Below are 21225 nucleotides of genomic sequence, written 5' to 3' on the forward strand. Positions count from 1 at the left end.
CGACTGTGCCCCGCTGCGACTGTGTCCCGCTGCGACTGCGACTGCGCCCCGCTGCGACTGTGTCCCGCTGCGACTGCGTCGTGTGCCCCGCTGTGACTGTGTCCCGCTGCGACTGCGCCGTGTGTCCCGCTGCGACTGCGCCCCGCTGCGACTGCGCCCCGCTGCGCCGTGTGTCCCGCTGCGCCGTGTGTCCCGCTCCGACAGCGTCATGTGTCCCGCTGCGACTGTGTCCCGCTGCGAATGCGCCGTGTGTCCCGCTGCGAAGGCGCCGTGTGGCCCGCTGCGACTGCGTCCTGCTGCGACTGTGTTAGTGGGTGAATGGAGTGTTCCACACTGATGTTTCCTCAGTAATATTAATGTGACATGTCGATTGACTCCAGCGTAAGCCCAAATAAGGAAACGTCTGATAGCACAGCTGTTAGCTGTGTACATTTTCTGTGTTAACCCTTTGTTTTGTGCTTAGCCCACTCCGATTGGTCCGGTGGCCAGCGAGACTCCACTTCAGACGAGCAACCGAGATAAAGCACCACAAACCAAAAACCAGGTAGGCACTGATTATAGACAAACGTGGAGCATGTCCTCGTTAGTGTTGGCACTCACATACACTTTTCACCGTACAAAGGAAACACATACCTGGCTACATGTTGCTCCTTTGTCTTTTCATCTCTACTGGACAATGGGGGCTCTTTCTTCAGGGGTTCCCTCTGTAACAACAAACCACAGCAGGAATACCCAGTTAAGGCTGAACACGATAAACAGAATAAATTATTCATTCTTATTCTTCTATTTTTGTACTACTAAAGTACCATGATTACAAATATTTTAGTGATATAATATGGATCAGTCATATGGGTGGGATGTTGAAGCCTGTTTTACTGTGCATGGCTTAAAGAACTAAGGTGAGGCATGTCTTTCCCCATAAGTGTTCATAATGAAGCCACCACAAGAATTGCACTTTGATTATAGAACTTTTGGGTTGGGACATGGTTATGGTTGGGTCATGGTTATGATTTAGTCATGGTTATGGTTGGGTCATGGTTATGGTTGGGTCATGGTTATGATTTAGTCATGGTTATGGTTGGGTCATGGTTATGGTTTGGTTATGGTTGGGTCATGGTTATGATTTAGTCATGGTTATGGTTGGGTCATGGTTATGGTTGAGTTATGATTTAGTCATGGTTATGGCTGGGTCATGGTTATGGTTGAGTTATGGTTGGGTCATGGTTATGGTTGGGTCATGGTTGGGTGGGCAGAATAATAAAACATCCAGAACCACACCAAATGTATTTATGCTTATGGCTATGGGTAGTTTTGTTTATAACCATGTTGAAGATTGGAGTTGAGAGTAGTGATGTCATGTATGATGTCATGTATGGTCTTGTGGAGAGTGCTGCATTATGAATTCTTTTCAGGGTATATTCAGTCTGTGTATAGTGACACTTTAGTCTGTTTTAACCTGCAGGCTGGTGTTCCACCTCGATGGCTTAGTTAGTGGTAGCAACATGTTTCAGGCTCACTGGGACATGTTTACTGTGGGATTGCGTCGCCTCTTCACCTTTTTAGAAGGCATTTGTTTTCTTCTCTCTCACCGGTGTTTTGCTCGTCCACTGCCGAGTGTTTTATTTTTGATGAAGTGAAGATCAGTGTTGTGTTTTCCAGCCTTGTCTCTTACTCGCACAGATTTCTATTCTTAAAGAGCCTGTGTGCAGTTTTACACTGACAGACACCTTCAGCACATACCTGTTATTTGTCATTATAAGCCCACTGTACTGTTTCTTGTTATTTACAGCAGGTAAAATAAATATTGAACACATTAGTTTTCTAAATAAATATATTTGTAAATGGCATGAACTTCTCACTAGATGTTGATAAACAACACAGGAAATGACACAGAGAAAAACTAGTGAACACATGAAGACTGTGTGGACGTCCTAACACCTGCTGAAGTCTCTCAGTAATTAAAAAGTGATCCTGCCACTAAGGCTACGTTCACACTGCAGGCGAAAGCGCATCAAATCCGACTTTTTTTGACCCTGTGCGACTAGGGATGGGTCCTGGTATCTGGTGCCATTATGGAAAAAACACACACTTTGTCCAAAAACCTCTCATGTTTAACTGTTTCCCTCTTTTTCTTTGGTCATTTTAGCCTTTTTGGCCAGGGTGAAGGGAGCATCTGCCATCAAACAAGAAGACAGCCGCATGTAGCTATGATGATGTTTGCTAGTTCACCTTACATGCATTAATGTAATAACGTGGTTAGCCTACTCAACGTAAATTACACACGAACAACATTAAGCTACTCACGCAGAGAAGAACGGCTGCTGCTGCATCATCATCCTCATCATTTCTGCTACACTGGCAGGGCTAGGGGCCAGGACTCTCCTCTTCGGGTTTTTGGGGGATGTTGCTAGCTCCGGGTCCAATAACAGGCACCACACCCGCAGTAGATGTGCTCGGTGTGAGGACTCGCAGCAAGCTATCAAATACGGCGCATTTCTCGGCTTTTAACAAAAACGCTATGCGTCACCAGGTGTTTCATCAGATTTGAGGTGTTACCTCCTTTGACAGTATCACAGTATCAGCTTAAAGCACTTGTTGCTGCTGAGTTTGCATCTTTTGCTGTGAAGTACAGCCAGACTTTTGACCGCTTCGCCTTGGGCATTTTTAATCTGTAGCTCTGCTCTAAAAGAACGTACGTACCTGGGCCCGCCTACTATCCTCGGAAACGTAAAATGATTGGCTAGGATCTAAAGTGTATCACAGCTCAGGAAAAAAAACACCGAAATGTGCGCTGCTCTTCAGTCTGGTTACTACCGTTTATGTCAGAACATACCGGTACCCATCCCTATTGTTTAAGCACTGCTTCCAGCCAAGAGTGATGCCATATATGCCCTATAGCTGCAGAAAAGGCTAACATTGTTATCTTTTTACAAAAAAACAGCTGAACATGAGAGGTTTTTGGATAAAAGTGTGTGTTCCCCGGTTCGAGCACCGTTTAAGCACCGGCACCGTTTCAAAAGTACCGGTTTGGTACTGGTATCGGATAAAACCTAAACAATACCCATCCCTATGTGCGACCCATATCCGATCATGGTTTGACAGTGTGAACGGCGCAAATCCAAGATCTTCAAATCTAATCTGGGTCACTTTCGTATGTGGTACTGAATCCGATACATATCTGTTTCAGAAAGCGACTGCTGTGTGATGGTCTCGTCGCACTAAATCAGTCTTTTACATCACTGACACAAGACAGACGCTGATTATCAGCGCCGGAGAAGACATCGCGAACGCTTCCTGGCCATCCGGTTAAACTGTTTGGAAGACAACGTTGGAGAAACGTGAACATTTTATTTGTACTGTATAATCTGCAGATTCTGACAGAAACCTGCAGCTAGAAGCAGCGCTCCTCTAAAACAGCAATCAGGATCATTATTAGGCCAAATGTAGATAATAAAATAACTTTAACTTAAAGCAAAATTGGGAAACGTAAAGTCCAGAACAGTCAAACATACTGTTTGCTCTTGGTCTAAACAGAGGGCGTTGTGCGTGACGTCTTCTTTTGCACATGCGGCTGCTTTGAAGGTTCACACTAGAGCGCGTTTGCTGTCGCATTTTATTTGTAGTGTGAACAAGCAGACAAAAAAAATCAGATTTGATCCAAAAATTGGAATTGAGCTTTAAGACCTGCAGAGTGAACGTAGGCTAAGTGCACATTGATACCAGCTGGCTCAGGCCCAACCAGAGGCCTATAAAAAGTTTCACCCTGAAACCTCTCATGATGTCATGATGCGACCTCTGTTGGCACTGGTTCCAGAAGCTTTACTGGACTACTGAAGGTTCCAGTGAGCTCTGTTAATAATAATCCAGAAGTGGGAAAGACATCATTTCACTGTAAACCAGGTGCTTCCTGCAAGGTTTCAGACGCAGACGAGTGAGAGGACTTATCAGCAGGTACAGTTGTTTCAAAGTAAACGATAAGTAATGCACTCGTATGCACGCTCACCACGCAAGACTTCATAGCTGAAGCATAAACATAATGAGGTACATTTAAAGTTTGCTGAACAACATTTAGACAAGCCTGTGAAACACTGGGAGAGTAGAGTCTGGCCACATGAGACCAAAACTGACCTCTGGATGCCAGAATACACCCCATGTTTGGAGGTGAACGGCACTGCACCCCCAAAACACCAAATGGTGTGGAGCTGTTTTTCAGCATACAGCACTGTGATTCAGATAATTAAAGATGAGTGGAAAAACGTCCTGAGAGTCTTGATAAAAACCTGCTGCCACCTACCAGGATGATGAAGATGAAACGAGGGGACAGTGATGCCAAACACAGCCAACAAACTCGGTTAGTTTCAGAGAAACAAACCAAAGCTGCTAGAATGACCCGGAACCTTCTGGACTGTGTGGAAGCACGGCGCCTGTGTGCACGTCTTCATGTGTTCAATGCTTGATCCTGGTGTCATTTCTCATTATTACACGTACTTGGAAATGTGCAAAGAATCAAAGCGTAGCTGTTTTACACTGAAAATAAAAATGAGCACATATATTGAAATGTGTGCTTTGAATGATTAGTTTTGTACAGCTTACGCTGTGGGAGATGGTTACAGCCACGCCAGTGTGAGACCTTTGATGCTGTTTCCATAGTAACCATATAAGAAGACCGCCTTTGTTCTGGTGGCGGTGTTTTTGCTCGCACATGCAGACCCAGCAGAGGAAGCATGCATGTTTTTCATGTCGTTCAGGCTCAGTTTAATATGATGACCCAGCCTTGAACTGTGGTTTAGCAGTTAGTCCTCATGGTAGGTGAAGCTGAAGGATCCTTTTTGTGGGGGTCTCCTCTCGTGTGCACTTTCCTGTGCACTAATGCTACTGCACACTTGAGTGCTCACCTCCACCAAATACTGACCGTTTCTTTTCTGTTTCCTTTTCCACTCTTTCTCCATTCTCCTCTCCTCACCCGATCCTCTGCTCCATCTGCCTTTCTGCTCCCACCACCTCCTCTTTCCATCTCCCAAACACTGTTCCACCTCACCTCTGCGGCCCTCCTTTCCCATCACCAATTCACCTTTCCTCTTCTCTACCTCCACCCTTCCTGTTTCTCCTGTGATCGGCTCCTCTAGTCTCCAGAGGGGAAAGGCAGCGAGTCCCAGCCCACTCCAGTGACCAATCGAGAGCTTCTGGGCTCCCATCTCACTGCTGATAGGCTGGGCGGGTCTGTCCAGGTACTGAGAGGAAGGGTTGGCTCTGTCTGTCTGTCTGCCTGTCTGTCTGCATGACTTCCTCTGTCTCTGCAGAAGGGCTGATCTCAAGTCTGTTACAAAGCTGAAATATCCCCACACGCGGGACCAGTTCTTACCACATCGTGTTTGATAGTGTCCTACGTTAATTTGGCAGTATTTATGTCTTCACCCTTCTGTTACTGTCAGCTTTAGAGGGGGGGTCCTCTGTAGATGGAGAAGAGGTTATAAAGGTCACGTGATGATGTTTGAACACATCAGTGACAAAGAGCCATCAGTTCATAATTAGCAGATTGGTTATTGCTGAAAAACCAAAAGTGGAACTTGTGGCTCTGCTGATGAAACGTTTAGTCAAGTATCCAGATTACTTAAACGTGTTGTTCATCGTTTGTGTGCACAAGTTACACCTTTTCCAATTGCCCGATCAAATATCAGCTGGTGAGGTAGATGTGTCGGTGTTGCTGTTTGCCTCGAACACATGTGACATGGTGGTAACAGCGTCACGACGGCAAACACTTTATCTGGCAGCTGTGTCGTGCTGCGTTTTCTCTTCGTGCCCAGCAAACGTGCGGCGACATCAAATCAAATGTTTGGTCTGTGATTTGTGCAGGTGTGGAAGCAACACACAGAGAGCTTCACAGCAGCATGTGTAGCACTGTGAAATAAATATAACAAAGCAAAGATTATTTGTATACACGAGTCTGCTGTCATGTTGCTAAACACGTGTCCCCACTGGTGACCTGTGAGCGTTTGGAATGGCGGTGGCGTGTTTTTAACACAAAGCGTTGGCAGCTGCTTTGGTCAGACGCACGCTCGGCCTCGTTCTCGTCACTTCTCTCTGACGTGTGAGAGGTTTGAGGAAGATTTCGAAGAAACAAAAAAGCAAACATTTTCATCAGCTGTAGAAACCACGTGAAACAAACGGAGCCATCGAGCAGACGTGCTGTGTGTGATGCATGGCAGTAAAACATGTGGACGTGTGTGTGCAGAGCTGTTGTGTCCACATCAAGCTCAAATTCATCCTCTCGTCTGTGTATGAAGAGTTTTAGTGTTTAATGAAAAACCCCAAATTGACCCCAAACTCCACCTGGGTGGGAACGAGCAGTTGGATCTGACTTAATGTGGACATAATGTCGACTTTTTTGATTTCTTTTCTTTCTTCCACCAAATTTCAGAAGTGTGACCTGTGTGCTCATCACGCTTCTCCAATTCTGTCCTTCAGGTGATGAGTTCAACCAACGGTGAGCTGAATACGGATGACCCCACTGCAGGACACTCCAATGCACCAATCACAGCCAACCCAGAGGTTGAAGTCGCTGACGATACCAAGTAAGAATTCAAGGATTACAATCTTTTTTTATTTTTCACTTCAGTGTAGGTTCAGTTTTTTCTTTCAGCTCAGATTTAAACTGAGGAAACGAGACGTTCCTGTGAGCGGTGCTGTAACACACTCACACCCAGCATCACTGCTTCACACACACAGTAGACTTTTACTCTGAAACTTCCTGCTTCAGGAAGTGCTGACTCTGCATTCACTGCATGTTGACAAACCTGTCACAGTGCTGTGCGCCTCTCAGCCACTGCACAGGCTGAGTCCATCTTTGGGGATAACACAGTAATAACTGTTTTTGGAACATTAAATATTAATAATGTAATCAGCAGTGATGGAGCAGACGATGGGACACACAGGAGGCTATAGAGATCGACAGACCACGTGACTGTCGCGCATTGCATTGTGGGTACGAGTGGCAGCAAAGTCAAAACACTGCATCAAGCGCTAGTATTTAAGTTTTAATCCCTACTTGCATTTTATTTGCTCCCAAAAACAGCTCTGTACAAAACGACGGAAACACGGCAGCTCCGCACAAAGACAGACGTGACGAAAAGGCAAAAAAAAGTAGGAGCAGCAAATCAAAGGAGTGGAAGGGTCAGACCCACACGAGCACACAGAGTGGAGTAAGCACGTTAGCGTGCTGCACAACTTTCATCACGCACATATTTATTATTATATGGTCCTAAGTGTGAGTGCACACACTCACAACATGTTTAGTAACTTCAGATCCTGCAACAAGCCCAGGGCCAGCTTACTTTGCTGATTTGGACGACTCCATCTCACAGCTGCTGTTACAGGCAAACACATCTGTGTGTCCTTTCAGGTTGTAGTGTTACACAACATTTTCAGATCTAGTAGAAATAAAATGAGTGTTTGGTAATTCATTCAATTTGTTGTCTTTATTTATAACTGGCATTATTGTTTCGTTCTGTTAGAGAATCTTACAGGAAAGAGGCAACGTTGTAAAAACCCATCAGCTTTATTAGCTGCTTCGGTGAAAAACAAATCAACAATGCAAAACAACACACTGAAACAGTTATTCATCACTTGATTGCTTCAATACAACACTTGGGCACATATATGCAGACGTGGCTGTTTTGATCTCGCTCTCTCTTAACCAATCAAATCTGGCTGTGGTAGCAGCTTTAAACTCGGTCTGACCCAGGCTGATGGAGGGGCCCAGTCTGGATCACATTCCTGCATTTTGTTTCTGGTTTTCCTACAAAACACAACAAACATGAGCCCGCAAAGCCGCAGTGAACAAAGCAGCATAGCAATGAATTCAATTCAAATCAATATAGGATTTATTTGTAACCTACATCAGCAATTATGTTGTGATAAATGACGCATTAACTACAACAGCAGACTGACCTGTGTGGGAATGCTTGGAGCAGACTAACCTGTGAGCTGCAGTGTTCTGGGACGTTATATTTGGTCTTTGAATGGCTGCAATCCAGGCCATCCGTCGCCTCTTTGGTACTTCGGAAACATGGCTCGAACAATTTCTCTTCCACGACGGAATCCGATAAAAAACGATCTCTTTACCCGTCAGCTTCCCGTGGCTGTCATGTGACTATTGCAGTTAATAATGCAACAGCTTCTTGTCATTCTTTGTTTTTATCGCTGTGTGACTGATTTCATATGAAAGCCTGCGTGCGCTAGTACCTCTTGCCACTCGTACCTACAATCCTTTGCGGTTTTACCCCAGAAATGACGTCACATTTTCAATCTCTGTCATAGGCCTCTTTCACTGCAGGAGCTACTGGGTGTTTTTTGGGTGCTGCACACCTTTTTATTTGTGCCCGTTGCAGTATCGCCCCCTGTAGGAAGTCTTAAAACGCTGCCACAGCAGGGCAGCGTTTTAAATCCCCAGCAGAACAAAGGAAGGGGATCGGTGACACCGTGCGTGCACCACATGCGTGCACCACATGCGTGCACGAGCATGTGGTGAGGTATGGCAGCATCACTGTGGCTGCTGCTGTGCAGATACACAGAACATGTAAATGACAGACTGTTAACAGCAGCTTGTGTGTTGCAGGTGCTGCTGTTTCTTCAAGAGGAGGAAGAGGAAAGCTCTCCAGAGACACAAATGAAGACAAACAAGGGAACCTGTGGCTCTCCTCTTCACATCTGTTCTTTTTGTTTCTTTCTCTCACCCCTCTCCTCTTCCTCTCCTCTGCTAACGGGTGTTAGCTGGTATACTGGTTTCTACTGGTCTGGACCGAGCAGTGAAGAGAGCGTTTTCTGCCTCTACCAGCAACGATCCCCTTGTGTATTTATGGCCAAAGACTGAAGTGAAACCAGAGCAGCACAGACTGCTGCAGGGAAACATGTGGCCGTAAGACTACAGCTGATGGACTGAAAAACAAGTTGACGACTGGATTCAGCTGCTTTCCTGGCCGACTGGCTACTTCTCACTTTCCCCCTTTCCCGTTACTGAGCGGTTCAGAGGAGAGACGAGTGTGTTTGTGAGGATATATGAGAGAGGACTCCAAATACAAGCGTGCAATGAGTCACACGTGCACACCCAACACACCCACTGCACACTTTTCTGGAGCTCATTGCAAATCGATTTCATGGACAAAGAGATGCAGCTCGCGCAGTCATTCAAGTTTTTATTCCTTAGGGTCAAAGGAAGAGCACTGTGAGTGGACTGGACTATTTCCTGAAATGGACCAGGCTCGGTGAATTCCTGAATCCCTTTCAGAGGAAAATCTCACGACCACCAGAATCAAAAGTTTAAAAGAAGTTTATGTAAAATCGATGCTTTGTTTCCTGTTTTAATTTGTAACTAAAAACAGAAAAGACTGTTTTCATCCTGCTTTCCCATGATTTCAGTTGTTCAGAAACTTTGTGTTTTGTAGTTTCTAGTGTGTTCCTCAAAATGTTTTTTTCCTAAATAACTTTTAATTTTCTTTTTTTTCTTTTCCCCCTCTTCCTCTCTGGTTGGGGGATGGAACGTCAGATAACTCCATTAAAAAACAACCAAACAACTTTAAAACCGAGCTTCATTCAGGCTGTAATCCGTCCATTCATGTGTTTCTACCTCTCACAAACGCTGCTGGCAGCCCAGAGTCCAGTCCTTACATTCAGCCTCTACTGGGAAATGTTGAGGACTAGACCCAGAACACGCCTGTCATGTTCTGGTCTGTTCTACAGACTCTGCTGGGGCTGCTACATGTTGGCATCATTGCAGAGTTTAAGACAAACATGGCAGGACCGTGTTCATCAGCTCTTCCCTCAGGTTTATGTGATGCTTTCATCAGCTCCATGTACACAAGAAGTCAAAATAGTTTTAATAAGGAAGTAAAAAAATAAGTGCAGTCACTACGGTAACAGCATAAACACAAATGCAGTACAAGCTGCCTGTGCTTTGACAGTTTAGACTGAGGCGGGCATGGAAGTGTGAAAGTGGTGTGAACAGGGTCCAGTGGGCTGGTAATGTGTGCAGAGTCCATCCTGGTTACCTGTTACCATGCTTACATTTCCTGACAAAGCAAAAAGTTCAAGTTCAGCTGTGTGGCTGTTTCTAGTAATAAACCACCGTATTTAACAAGTACCTGAAGATTGTGCGAGTAAAGTACCAGCTTACAGTAATTCATCCTGAGGTGACCTAGTTCCCTGGTGTCCTCCATTAATGGCTAATGGAAACTACCATTTAACACATGCAAATGTTACAGCCCAGGTGAGCGGGCACAGCTGTGGCCCACTCAGCGGGTCGGTCATTGTTGTTGAATTTACACTTCTGGGATTTCTGAAGTCTGCTTCAGCAGGGCAGTTAATGTCAGGCTCAGAAGGAAGAGGAAGTGTGGCTGGCATTGATCCTAACAGCTGATGTATCTGCAGCTCTGACGGATGAACTTTAGTAACTTCCCTAATTAACGTGTCTTTGCACCAGGCCACTGGGGCCCTCAGAAATCCTTAGTTGCAGTCTGTAGGGATTTCTGCGACAGCAAAGACGGAGGTAACATTTCAGGACTCAAAGTTTGATAAAATAAGAAGTTATTTTTGCAGCTGCTCAAAGTAACCGTGCAGATAAATGTCCGGAGTTCGGGCTTGGATGGATAAAGTAGTGTTGTTATACAGCTTGACTGCGTCATGGAGAAACTGCTCACGCTTGCTGGATCCGCGGGTTGGTTCAACCATGTGTGGGTTTCCTAGCGGCCTCGTCGCGCTGTGAGGCGAGCTGTACTTTTGTGTTTAAAATAATCACTCACTTTGATCGTCGTGCTGTCTCTGCGCTCTGAATCAAACGCTAACATCGCGAGGTCTGAAGTGTGCCGTCACGTGAACAAGGTAACTCTGCGGGCTCCACCTATTGGCTGAAAGGAGCTAGACGGCTTCCCCATTGGGCAGTTTCTACTACGTCATCTTCGCCGCTCTTGTTTACATCTGATTGTGTTTTGTGTGCAGGTTTGTAGCCGGTTAGCTGAAGGTAAGCGGAGGAGCTGCGCGTCTGTATTTACCGGTTACATGTTCACAGTCTCCGGTCTTTGTACCGTAACATGTCCCGGGGTGACTTTTCATTCGCTGCCTGTTGTGATGTAAGTGGAGCTGTGCGGCGGTGAAATTCCCCTTCGCCCACTGATGCGCTTCTGTTTCGGTTTCCTTCCTCTCAGACGCTCCTCCCGGCTTGGCCACATCGCTGCATGTCACCTGATTTCAAGAGGAAACTGGCACCTGAATTAAAGGGACTAACTAGCTGGTTAAGTTGCGACACATGTTCTCACTAAACCGGATGGTAAAACCGTATAAAAGAGATCAGTCGTAAAAAGGGGAACCGAAACGGGGCTGTCGACATTCAGCCTCCTTCCCCCAGACGTGGAAAAAGCTAGCCGAAGCTCCTTTCGTGTAAGCTGGGCTCTGGTCTTCCTCCAGCCGGGATGTCGGACACGGACGGTTCTCTCCCTCTGCTGAAGAGGCTCAGCTACGCGGTGGGGCACTTTCTCAACGACCTGTGTGCCTCCTTGTGGTTCACGTATCTGCTGGTTTTCTACCACTCGGTGCTGGGATTCCAAAACACGAGTGCAGGTTAGTCCGTGTCCGTGCGTCGTCCTCAGCGCGGCCGATACTCGCGGGTCATGTTTGCACATCGCCAGGCTTTGTTTTCTCTGACGAGCCTCACAGCAGTGCTGTGGGGGTCATTATGTCACCCAGTGTAACATGTGCCGCTTAACATCTTTAAAGTTTCAGTTCTGACGTCTTCGTGACGCCATCATGGATGACGTTCACACTCTTACGTCACCACCACTACGTGTCACGTCTTTGTCCACACGCGGGAGTTGGATTAGGTGTTTTCCTGAGCCCAGCTGAGCGTGATGAATGGTTTCACTGTCTGTGTCTCTGCACATCCGTCCTCATTTACTGTGAGGACTAATCACAGTTTAACCGTTTAGCTTCAGCGTGCGGTGCAGTAACACCAAGGTGCAGACGGATATAAGTGACTGTGTCCTTGCTGTTGTTGTGTCTGTTCTCAGTGATTGTTGCAGTAGGTCACAGCATGTCTCCTTTGGTGCAGGTGTGCTTTTGCTGGTCGGCCAGGTAGCCGATGGTATCTGTACGCCTCTTATTGGCTACGAGTCCGACCGAAGCCCCGGCTGTGGAAACTACGGCAAGAGGAAGACGTGGCATTTAGTTGGTAAGTACACAAAGTGACAAGCAGAGCCCTTTGTCTCTCATATATAAATACATCTGTATATGCGCATGGATATGTCTCAGTCAGATAAACCTCTGTGTTCAGCAGAGGTTAAGTTTCAACTGCTTTGGTGTTAATGACATTAAATCCACGCGTCATAGAGGGGCGACACTGAGACCCCTGAACAGATGCTGCTGCAGACATTTTCTCCTCTCTTTAAAGCCGGACTGGCATTCACCATGAAACAGCACAATGGGCAGGTCCACTGCAGCACAACCCGCAGCTCTGGTACCAACCAGCCACTACTGTTTATCCTAAAATGAACACGTTGGATCATGCTCAGTTCTTTGTTGCTAACCTATGAGCATGAATAATAGCTGAGATATTTATAAATAATGTCATACGGTCACCGCTGTCATCGTGACAGCACAGAGTGCAGGTTTTAGTCGTCACTGCACATCAATGACTCGGTGTGTGATTCTCTCAGAGGTCATGTGCCCTGAGAGTCATTAAGCTGCGTTTGACTGATGTCTTCATTTTTATTTCTTTATTTTTGGGTGTCGTTTTGTTTTAGGGCCTCATGGACCTGAGACACCAGTCAGTCCTCTGGTCATAGTTACTAACACGTGCTATGGGTAACATACTGTGAGATGCTGTCTGTAGGCAGCATGTGCACAGAGTGTGTGTATTCTTATGGCAGTGATAGCCATACTGGGAATAGTGATGTTTTTGAAGATAAGCTGAATCTTTATCCATCAGAGTCTTTTCAGTTTTTGCTGAGTGGAAATAAAAGCTGATTGTTTCTGAGCCCAAAACAATCAGCTTAGCCTTTCAGGAAAAACAGTGTTGTGAGCAGATTTACCGCGAAATCTGAAAGCTCTGCTTTTTAGGGTTGGTGTGTAAACGCTCGTGACTACAGACGGAGATCGACGTTCCCACCGTTCCCATTTCAAGTGCATAATCCCAACTATGGTGGCTGCTGGAGACCAAACATCAGAAACATTCAGTTTAGACAAAGTTGGCCTTAAACGCTTCAATCCCACCACAACACACAGAAACACTGCTGGATATGACGTCCCTGGAAAATTAAATCCTCTTCATTCAAGTTGGATATTGTTTAGTTTGATGATAACAGCCGTTAAGTTGTTTATTACTCCAGGATTTTCAGTACATCGACTCGGTTCAGTTAAATGTGAGTGGCTGGTGAGACTTAAAATGCACTTATAAAAATTTAGGGCTAAAGTAAAACATGTGCGTGGATATTGCCCCGTCTCATGACTTTAATTGTTTACCGTGCTATTTTCCAGGAAAGTCTGCCATATGAACCAAAAGGTCAAGGTAGGTTTGCACTGATTAACCACAGTCAGTCTGCTGTGCATGTATACATATATGGAAAGACTGCTCCAACACCTACCATGGATTTTATTGATCAGGTTCACATGATACGTTTTAACAACTTAACGCTGTGCAAAATGTCATCAAAAGTGCAAACAAGAGCCCGGTAGGGAAACAGGCTGAGGCTTGTGCATATTGTTGCCTATTGTGTTACCAAAGCAGCTGTCAAGCAGGAACAAAAGCACAGAACTAAAAGCAGCGGTGCTGAAACGTATGAAAGTTTCCCCAGAGTTCTCGTTGGGCGACTGCGTCATCTGGTTGCCAAGCTGCTGTGCAACATCTGCTGAAATAGTCCTGATGCATGCAGAAGGCAGATGAGGGGAAACCAAACCCCTGTTAGCCACTGAGGTCAGCTGTGAAGAGCTCTGTTCTCATTATGTTCCTCTATGTGCTCATCTGGTGCTAGTTAATGGGGAGGGGGGTAAATGAAAAACCAATAATACATAGATATGATCCGCGTTGTGTCATCTCTTTGCTTCTGTATGTGTTTACATCCAGGTACACTGAGCGTAGTGCTCTCCTTTGCCTTCATCTTTAACCAGTGTGTGGGCTGCAGCTTCCTCACCCCTCAGTGGGCCAGTCTAATCTACTTCGTCCCATTCATCATCATCTTTCAGTTCGGCTGGGCCGCCACGCAGATCTCTCACCTGTCCCTCATCCCAGAGCTGGTCACTTGTGAGCATGCTAAAGTAGAGCTCACCGCGTACAGGTATGGTTAATACACGCGTGCTTTACATGACGAGAATCAAAAGATAGATGCACATCCCAAAGGTTGATGCTGTTCATCTGGATGTTTTCAGTGGCAGAAACTGAAAACATCCAGGAAGTGACCTCACAGCCCAGCGCTCAGTCAGCTGGTTTCAGTCACTGTGCAAATGTCCTGTTTATAAGGTTGAAACCTGCAGTCAGCTGATGATGATGAAACGTTTCTCCCACTGAAGACATCCAGATGAACAGAATCACCCTTTTCATGTTTCCTTACCTGGATGGTTGAACGTGCATCAAGGTGTGAATGTCCACTCTGTGCTTTGTGTGTGGGAGCAGGTACGCGTTCACAGTGATAGCCAACATCACCGTGTATGGAGTGGCTTACCTGCTGTTTCACGTCCAGGCTGGAGAGGATGAAGACCCTGATTCACTGGGACCAGCAGACATCATCATCTTCAGGGTGAGCAGGCTGACGCGTGGGCATAGCTGCGAGCACAGCACGGTGTAGCAGCATCGGAGTGGGGCTGAAAGCTGTTGGAGTTCAAGCCTCTGGCTCTGCCAGCGTACTCTGTAAGACTGTGAATGTAGATGTGTACTGTGGAAAAAACCCAGGATGTAAATGTCTCTTACGACACTTGTTTTTGCAGAAAGGTGCACGTTTCTATTAGTTTTTATTCAAGCAGAAAATACAGACTCAGGATTCTTGTGTTTGTTGTTAATGTTATGTTTGTGCTTGGTGCTCCCACCTGCAGTTTTCTGTGTACACGAGCAGATCAGGACAGTGGTGAGGTTTCTCTGGGTTTGTGGCAGCTTTAAACACAAACACTGCTGTATATCCTGCTGCTGCACAAACATGCTTCAGCAGAACTCTGTGCAGGGCTGTGACGGGAAGATTTGCCCCCTCAGGTGTGATTCATTATTCACTTGGCTTTCTGTGAATGCTGCCTCCTCGACGCAGTCACAAGATTAAGAAGCTTTGGGTTGATTATCCAGGTTTCCCTCTGTTCTAGAACAAAGCCTCCTTGAACCTAATTACCTTCATTTGCACACAGGAGCAGGCAGTAACAGTGTGACAGCAAAGTTGTGTACTTTTTTTTTGTATTTATATGGTGACGACTGTACAGACCACATAAAGCCATCAATGATACTTTTGCACTCAGCATATAAAGATGGCGGCCGCGCTGCATCTGGATGATATTTACTGTGTAGATCAGCTTTTAAAGAGGGGAGACGAAGCTCGCCGGCCACAGCAGAAGCTGCCGGGCTGACAGGTGGGACAGAAATGAACAGTCGATAGAAACGGTCCCTAAAATGTGATCCCAGGGTTTGATAACTCCGCCCACTGTGTCCTCTGGCTATCTCAGGGCAGCAGGAGCTTGTTTGTAGCAGCGATGATGAGGTGTGCCACGCTGTGTGTAATTGCAGAATCTGTCACTAATTGTTTTGGGGATCGGTGTCGTCTTCTCCGTCGTTTTCCACGTGGGAACAAAAGAGAGCAATGGAGCAAGCGAGGAGTCGGAGGAGGCCGAGGGGGAGCGGAGGCCACTGCTGCCGCGCTCCAACACCTTCTCGTCTCTCCTGCAGTGGAAATGCTGGCTGCGACAGCCTTCTTTCTACCAGGTATGGAGCTTTGAATGACTAAAGCACTGACGCCACCTCCACCCGAACCTCTTCAGAATGAGACGGGAGCAGCTTCCAAGGCTGGGCGGGCGTCAGCACCCGTTCAGCTTGAGATGTAGGATTTTGATATCGTAGATGCATCAGCAGACCTGCTCGCTGTGTCTCTGCAGGTGGCCGTGCTCTACATGTCCACCAGGCTGATCGTCAACCTGTCTCAGACGTACATCTCCATGTATCTCATCAACACTCTGGGGCTGCCAAAGGTGACGGGAAATCGTCCAGTTCACCCGTAACACGCTGGGTTGTCGTCACGCGCTCATCTTCTGCTTGTTTTTTCCTCCCAACAGAAGTTCATAGCTACCATCCCATTGGTGATGTACGTGAGCGGCTTCCTGTCCTCCTTTATCATGAAGCCTGTCAGCAAACTCATTGGGAAATGTGTAAGTAAACCAGGTCAGGTTTCTGAAAGCAGCACGAGTGGCTCTGAGGGCCTCGCTGCTCTCCTCGCTGCTCTCCTCGCTGCTCTCCTCGCTGTAGAAAACAAATGTTTTTGAGAACAAAACGTCATATTTGTTCTTGTCAGTCACACTGACACGATTGCACCACAGAAATGGGGAAGGTGGAGCCTGTGCTGTGTTCACAGTAACAATACTTCATTACTCAGTAACAGGATGTGATTGCTTCTGTATCTGCATCATCAAAAAGGCAGAAGTGGGTCACTGTCATGTGTCTTCTGTCCTCTGATTGGTCCAGCTTACATACTTCGTGGGCCTGCTGCTGATCATGGCGTTCTCGTATTGGGTGCTGCTGGACGTCACCATGGGTCAGCAGGTATACGGGGCGGCCGTGCTGCTGGGGGCCGGGTCCGCCACCATCCTGGTCATATCGCTCGCCATGACTGCGGAGCTCATTGCAGATCAGACGGTAAGACGTGCGTGAAAGGCCGAGACGGAGGACGAAGGATCCTGTTGTTTGAGCGAATTTGTTCATCTCTTTGCAGCAAAGCGGAGCGTTCGTGTACGGAGCCATGAGTTTCACTGACAAGCTGGCCAATGGACTGGCAGTGATGATCATTCAGGCCCTGCATCCCTGCCAGTTAGTCCACACGCACACACACACACACACGCGTGCACACACACACACACACACGCACACACGCACACACACACACGCACACACGCACACACACGTGCACACACGCACACGCACACACACACACGTGCACACACGCACACACACACACACACACGCACACACACGTGCACACACGCACACACACGCGTGCACACACGCACACACACGCGTGCACACACGCACACACACACACGCGTGCACACACGCACACACACACGCGTGCACACACGCACACACACACACACTATAAATTTGTTAGAATCTGGCAGAGTGTGTGTGTCCTCCATCCTGATGCCTGAGTGTGAACACTGCACCACTGTGGCCTCTGTGTCTCGGTGACAGTCTGCTGAGAATCATTGAGGTTTTTATTGTTAATTAAAGCAAAATTAAAACCCTTAAAACTGATGTCAGTTAACTAAAACTCTGCAGCAGACGTGATCAGTGTCAGTCAGACTTGGTCACTTGTTCTGATGAACGGCGTCAGATAGAAACAGTAAACATGTCAAACCTGTTTATTTTAAAACTGTTACATGTGCACACGTCCAGTGACTGTGCTGTTAGGACAAACGTGTGTGTTCACCTTGGTGTGTTTAAAAAGAACCCATCCTGACAGTAAACTCTTCTGTGTGTGTGTGTGTGTCAGCACTGTGGTGTGCTGTCCTGCCTGTGTGTGGTTCTACCATTACGTCATGGTCATTGTAACGGGAGGCGTTTCCATCGTCGCAGCTTTGGCCCTTTGCTCCATCCTCATCTGGCCAATCAAGATCAGAGGGCGTAAGTCTCTCTCTCTCTCTCTCTCACTCACTCACTCACTCACTCACTCACTCACACACACACACACACACACACACACACACACACACACACACACACACACAGCGTGTTGCCTGTGCGTCTTCACCTTTTCACTGTGTGTGTTTGCAGGTGCTCTGCCAATCATCTCCAGTGAAGCAAATGGAATCAACTGACTGGGCTCCTCCCACATCATCTCACCACGGGGAACTTTTTCAGGGAACGGCAGGAATCCTGTGGGACTTCCTGACCCGCTGCTGAAACCAAGAAGCTTTCTGTTTTTAAACTGAGATCCTTTCATAACCTTGTTTTGTCTTCATTTTCCAACAAACCTCTGGCGTCGGACTACAGGCCAGCAAACACGTGCACAGCTGCACCTGCACTGCTTTAAAGAATTGAATCGCACAATAAGCTAGTTTGTAATGATTTTTGAGTACAGTGGCTGCAGCTGATTTCCTCTCACCTCTGCCCCCTCATGATTTTCACTGTGCACATGAAAGGCCCGGCTCTGCAGCACTTATTTCCTTTTACTACACGGGGTCAGCCTGAAATTCCCTAAATGTGAATGAAGCCACTACACGGAGTTTGGAAAATGATGAGAAAACAGTTGTGCTCCTTAAACAGACATCAAACATGTTTCACACGTGCACTGTGCAGGAGAGCAGGGCTGGCTGCATGTCACATTAATGTCCTGGATGACAAAGGGAACCGAGCCCCTGCTCGGAGGAGGATGTGAACGACGTTCGGTGTCCTCAGCAGTAAAATCTTCCCCAGGTTTCACTAAAAGAGTCATTCCACTACCCCCCACTACCATTGGACACACAAGGCCGTCTGTACAGCGTGCAGGCTGACGGCGAGGAGGATGATGCACAGACGACACTAATACAAGCGTTTACCTCGAAGACGTTTGACTGGACTCGCTCAGTGACGCCTCAGTCAGAGGAAGTCCCTGCTGAGCTTCACCGGCTTGTTTCCACTTGTGCTGTCCTGGACTTTGTCCCTCAAATGTTATGTAAACTGGAATCAAATGGAAGATGAATCATGTTTGTAATTAAGAGTGACTTGATGAGCAGAGCTGTGTCTGATATTTAAACGCTTCAAAGGGATCAAATGTATTTGATGTGTGCATAGGAGGGAACGTGGTGTTGTTCCAGAGCTTTGTAATGATCAGCAGGACCTTTTTACTTTGTCTTCTACCTGTGTGATAAATCCTTTATTAAACGGGAGTCATTCCTCTGGTACGTTCTTCTTCTCAGCTGTGAACAGTTGCTACAGAGGTCTGTCCCCGAACAAAAGCTGGCAGGTTATAATATTCATACAGTATGAAACCGCTGCTTCTAATTACAGCCAGTTTCATCGTCGCAGCAGCAAAGCTGTGACCCCTCGACCGTAACAGAGCTCACTGTAACTCAGGGGTGTCCAGCTCCAGGCCTGGAGGGTCCTGCAGGTTTAGATCTGACCCTGGGTCAGCACACCTGAATATCACAGTTCATTCACAGGTCTCTGGAGAACTTCAGGACATGTTGAGGTCATTTAGCCATTTAAATCAGCTGTGATGGATCGAGGACACGTCTAAACCCTGCAGGCCCCCCAGGCCTGGAGCTGGACACCTCTGGTGTAACTACTGATATTGTCACCCACTCCCACTCAGTCTGATTTAAACTTCATCATCACTCACGATGCAACTGGAAACCTGCACCTCCCAGGTGCAGGTTTCCAGCCCACAACGCCTGAAAGGCGTGGAAGGTCATACGGGTCATAGATTTCCCACAGTGGAGCAACTCCCCACCAGCTGTGATCATAGCTTTGAGTCTGTCTTCACGTGTCCCAGCACCAAACACACTTATTCACATCACCAACACGGTGCAGCGTGGACCATCGACGAGTGGCACGCACATCCACGTACCCCGTTTCTGCTCTGGCAGCTCCGTATGCTCCGCCCCTCCTCCGCACACGCCCACATCAAAGTGCAACCTGAACTGTTGCTATTCTCATCCTGTCATGTTCGGAGGCAATAAGACGCAGGGTTCTCAAGCACGAACCACTTTTTATTGAATTGTAGCAGCAGTGTCCGTGGCTACATCAATTTCTGGAAAAACACATATACACCAGTCTTCTAGCGACCTCTAGTGGCTGCCCTCATGGTAGCCTTACTAGGACAACATAAACAGATTTCACAACATCTCCCCTTTTAACAAAGGTACTTTAAACATAAAACAGTGTTGTCAGAACGCAGGACATCACAGGGGTAGACTACCCTCAGTCCTGATAAGGGATTATTCTGCCCTTAGAACATAGAAAGGAGATAGTCCTCAGTCTCTGAATCTGAGAGGTACTTTAATTTCCCGCCCCCTGGAAGTCACTCTCACAGGTGTGGTAGGGTGGAGAGGAGACCCCGGGACAGGGATTGGCAATGTCTGCCTTACTGGTGGTTCTTGGGAAGCGGCTGCCCCTTTAGTTGGAGTAGTCGGTGTAGCTGGAACAGTGCTCTGCTGCTGCTCCTCAGGATCAGCGGTGCCTGGGACAGGTTGAAGGTGTCGTCTGTTGCGGCGAGTCACGTTCCCATTCGCCATCTCCACCAAGTAGGATCTCGGCTCCTTAGACTTACTGATGACCTTAGCTGGAGTCGTCCACCCCTTTTCCCCGTCAAGCTTCACTACAACATCCTGGCCTGGGAAAAGCTCAGGAAGTGGACGAGCTGAATGTCTGCGGTTGTAGAAGAATCTGTAAGAGTCCTTAGCTGCAGCATCTCTTTGGCACACTGTGTCCCTATTGACTGGACTGGGCAGCAATGTCTTTTCGAGTACTGGGACGGTGGTGCGGATTTGACGTCCTGTCATAAGTTGAGCTGGGCTTGCACCGGTTGCTGCAATTGGTGTAGAGCGGTAACTCATTAAGGCTAAGCAGGGGTCAGGCTGTTTGAGAATGTACTTGGCCGTTTGGACAGCTCTTTCAGCAGCTCCATTTGACTGGGGGTAATGAGGGCTCGACGTAGTGTGGGTGAAGCCATAACTCAGTTTGAAGTCTTGGAACTCTGATGATGTGAACTGCGTCCCATTATCACTGACCAGTTCTAACGGGATGCCCCATCTAAAGAACATGTGTTTAAGCTTGTTAATGACCTGTCTGCTGGTTGTTGTAGTGAGGGAAGCAATCTCAACGTCTCTTGAAAAATAGTCAACAACGACAAGAAAGTTCTTACCCTCAAGCTCGCAAAGATCAGCTGCAATCTTTTGCCAGGGGCCATTGGGCAGAGGAGTAGTCACGAGAGGTTCCCGTCGCTGTGTAGGCTTGTGCTCTCTGCAAAAGTTGCATGACCTCACCTTATGTGTTATTTGAAGTCCAATGTTGGGCCACCACACTGT

The 21225-nt window shown here is 47.1% G+C and overlaps 1 protein-coding gene across 2 annotated transcripts; it reads left to right on the forward strand.

Annotated features, from left to right (window-relative positions):
* Positions 1 to 10546: 10546 nt before the first annotated feature.
* LOC120736683 (major facilitator superfamily domain-containing protein 12-like) lies at positions 10547 to 19105 on the forward strand. Of its 2 annotated transcripts, XM_040036946.1 has the most exons (12): positions 10547 to 11011; positions 11196 to 11607; positions 12095 to 12214; positions 14105 to 14315; positions 14651 to 14774; positions 15740 to 15934; positions 16105 to 16197; positions 16282 to 16374; positions 16688 to 16858; positions 16935 to 17029; positions 17712 to 17842; positions 17993 to 19105. In XM_040036946.1, the coding sequence occupies exons 2-12, from the start codon at positions 11460 to 11462 to the stop codon at positions 18034 to 18036; spliced, it is 1425 nt and encodes a 474-aa protein (XP_039892880.1). In that variant the 5' UTR covers positions 10547 to 11011; positions 11196 to 11459; the 3' UTR covers positions 18037 to 19105. The 2 variants fall into 2 exon arrangements, with proteins under 2 accessions (XP_039892880.1, XP_039892878.1); XM_040036944.1 differs by having other exon boundaries at positions 10547 to 11607.
* Positions 19106 to 21225: the final 2120 nt, after the last annotated feature.

The sequence above is a fragment of the Simochromis diagramma genome, unplaced genomic scaffold (genome assembly GCF_900408965.1).
Source record: "Simochromis diagramma unplaced genomic scaffold, fSimDia1.1 OVJJ01000630.1, whole genome shotgun sequence".
Classification (NCBI taxonomy): domain Eukaryota; kingdom Metazoa; phylum Chordata; class Actinopteri; order Cichliformes; family Cichlidae; genus Simochromis; species Simochromis diagramma.

Excerpts from the sequence above, each read along its gene's own strand:
- LOC120736683 (XM_040036944.1), top strand. The coding sequence starts at position 11,460 with ATGTCGGACACGGACGGTTCTCTCCCTCTGCTGAAGAGGCTCAGCTAC. Across the intron at positions 11,608-12,094 it reads ATTCCAAAACACGAGTGCAG|GTGTGCTTTTGCTGGTCGGC; the intron begins GTTAGTCCGTGT and ends CCTTTGGTGCAG. Across the intron at positions 16,198-16,281 it reads ACACTCTGGGGCTGCCAAAG|AAGTTCATAGCTACCATCCC; the intron begins GTGACGGGAAAT and ends TCCTCCCAACAG.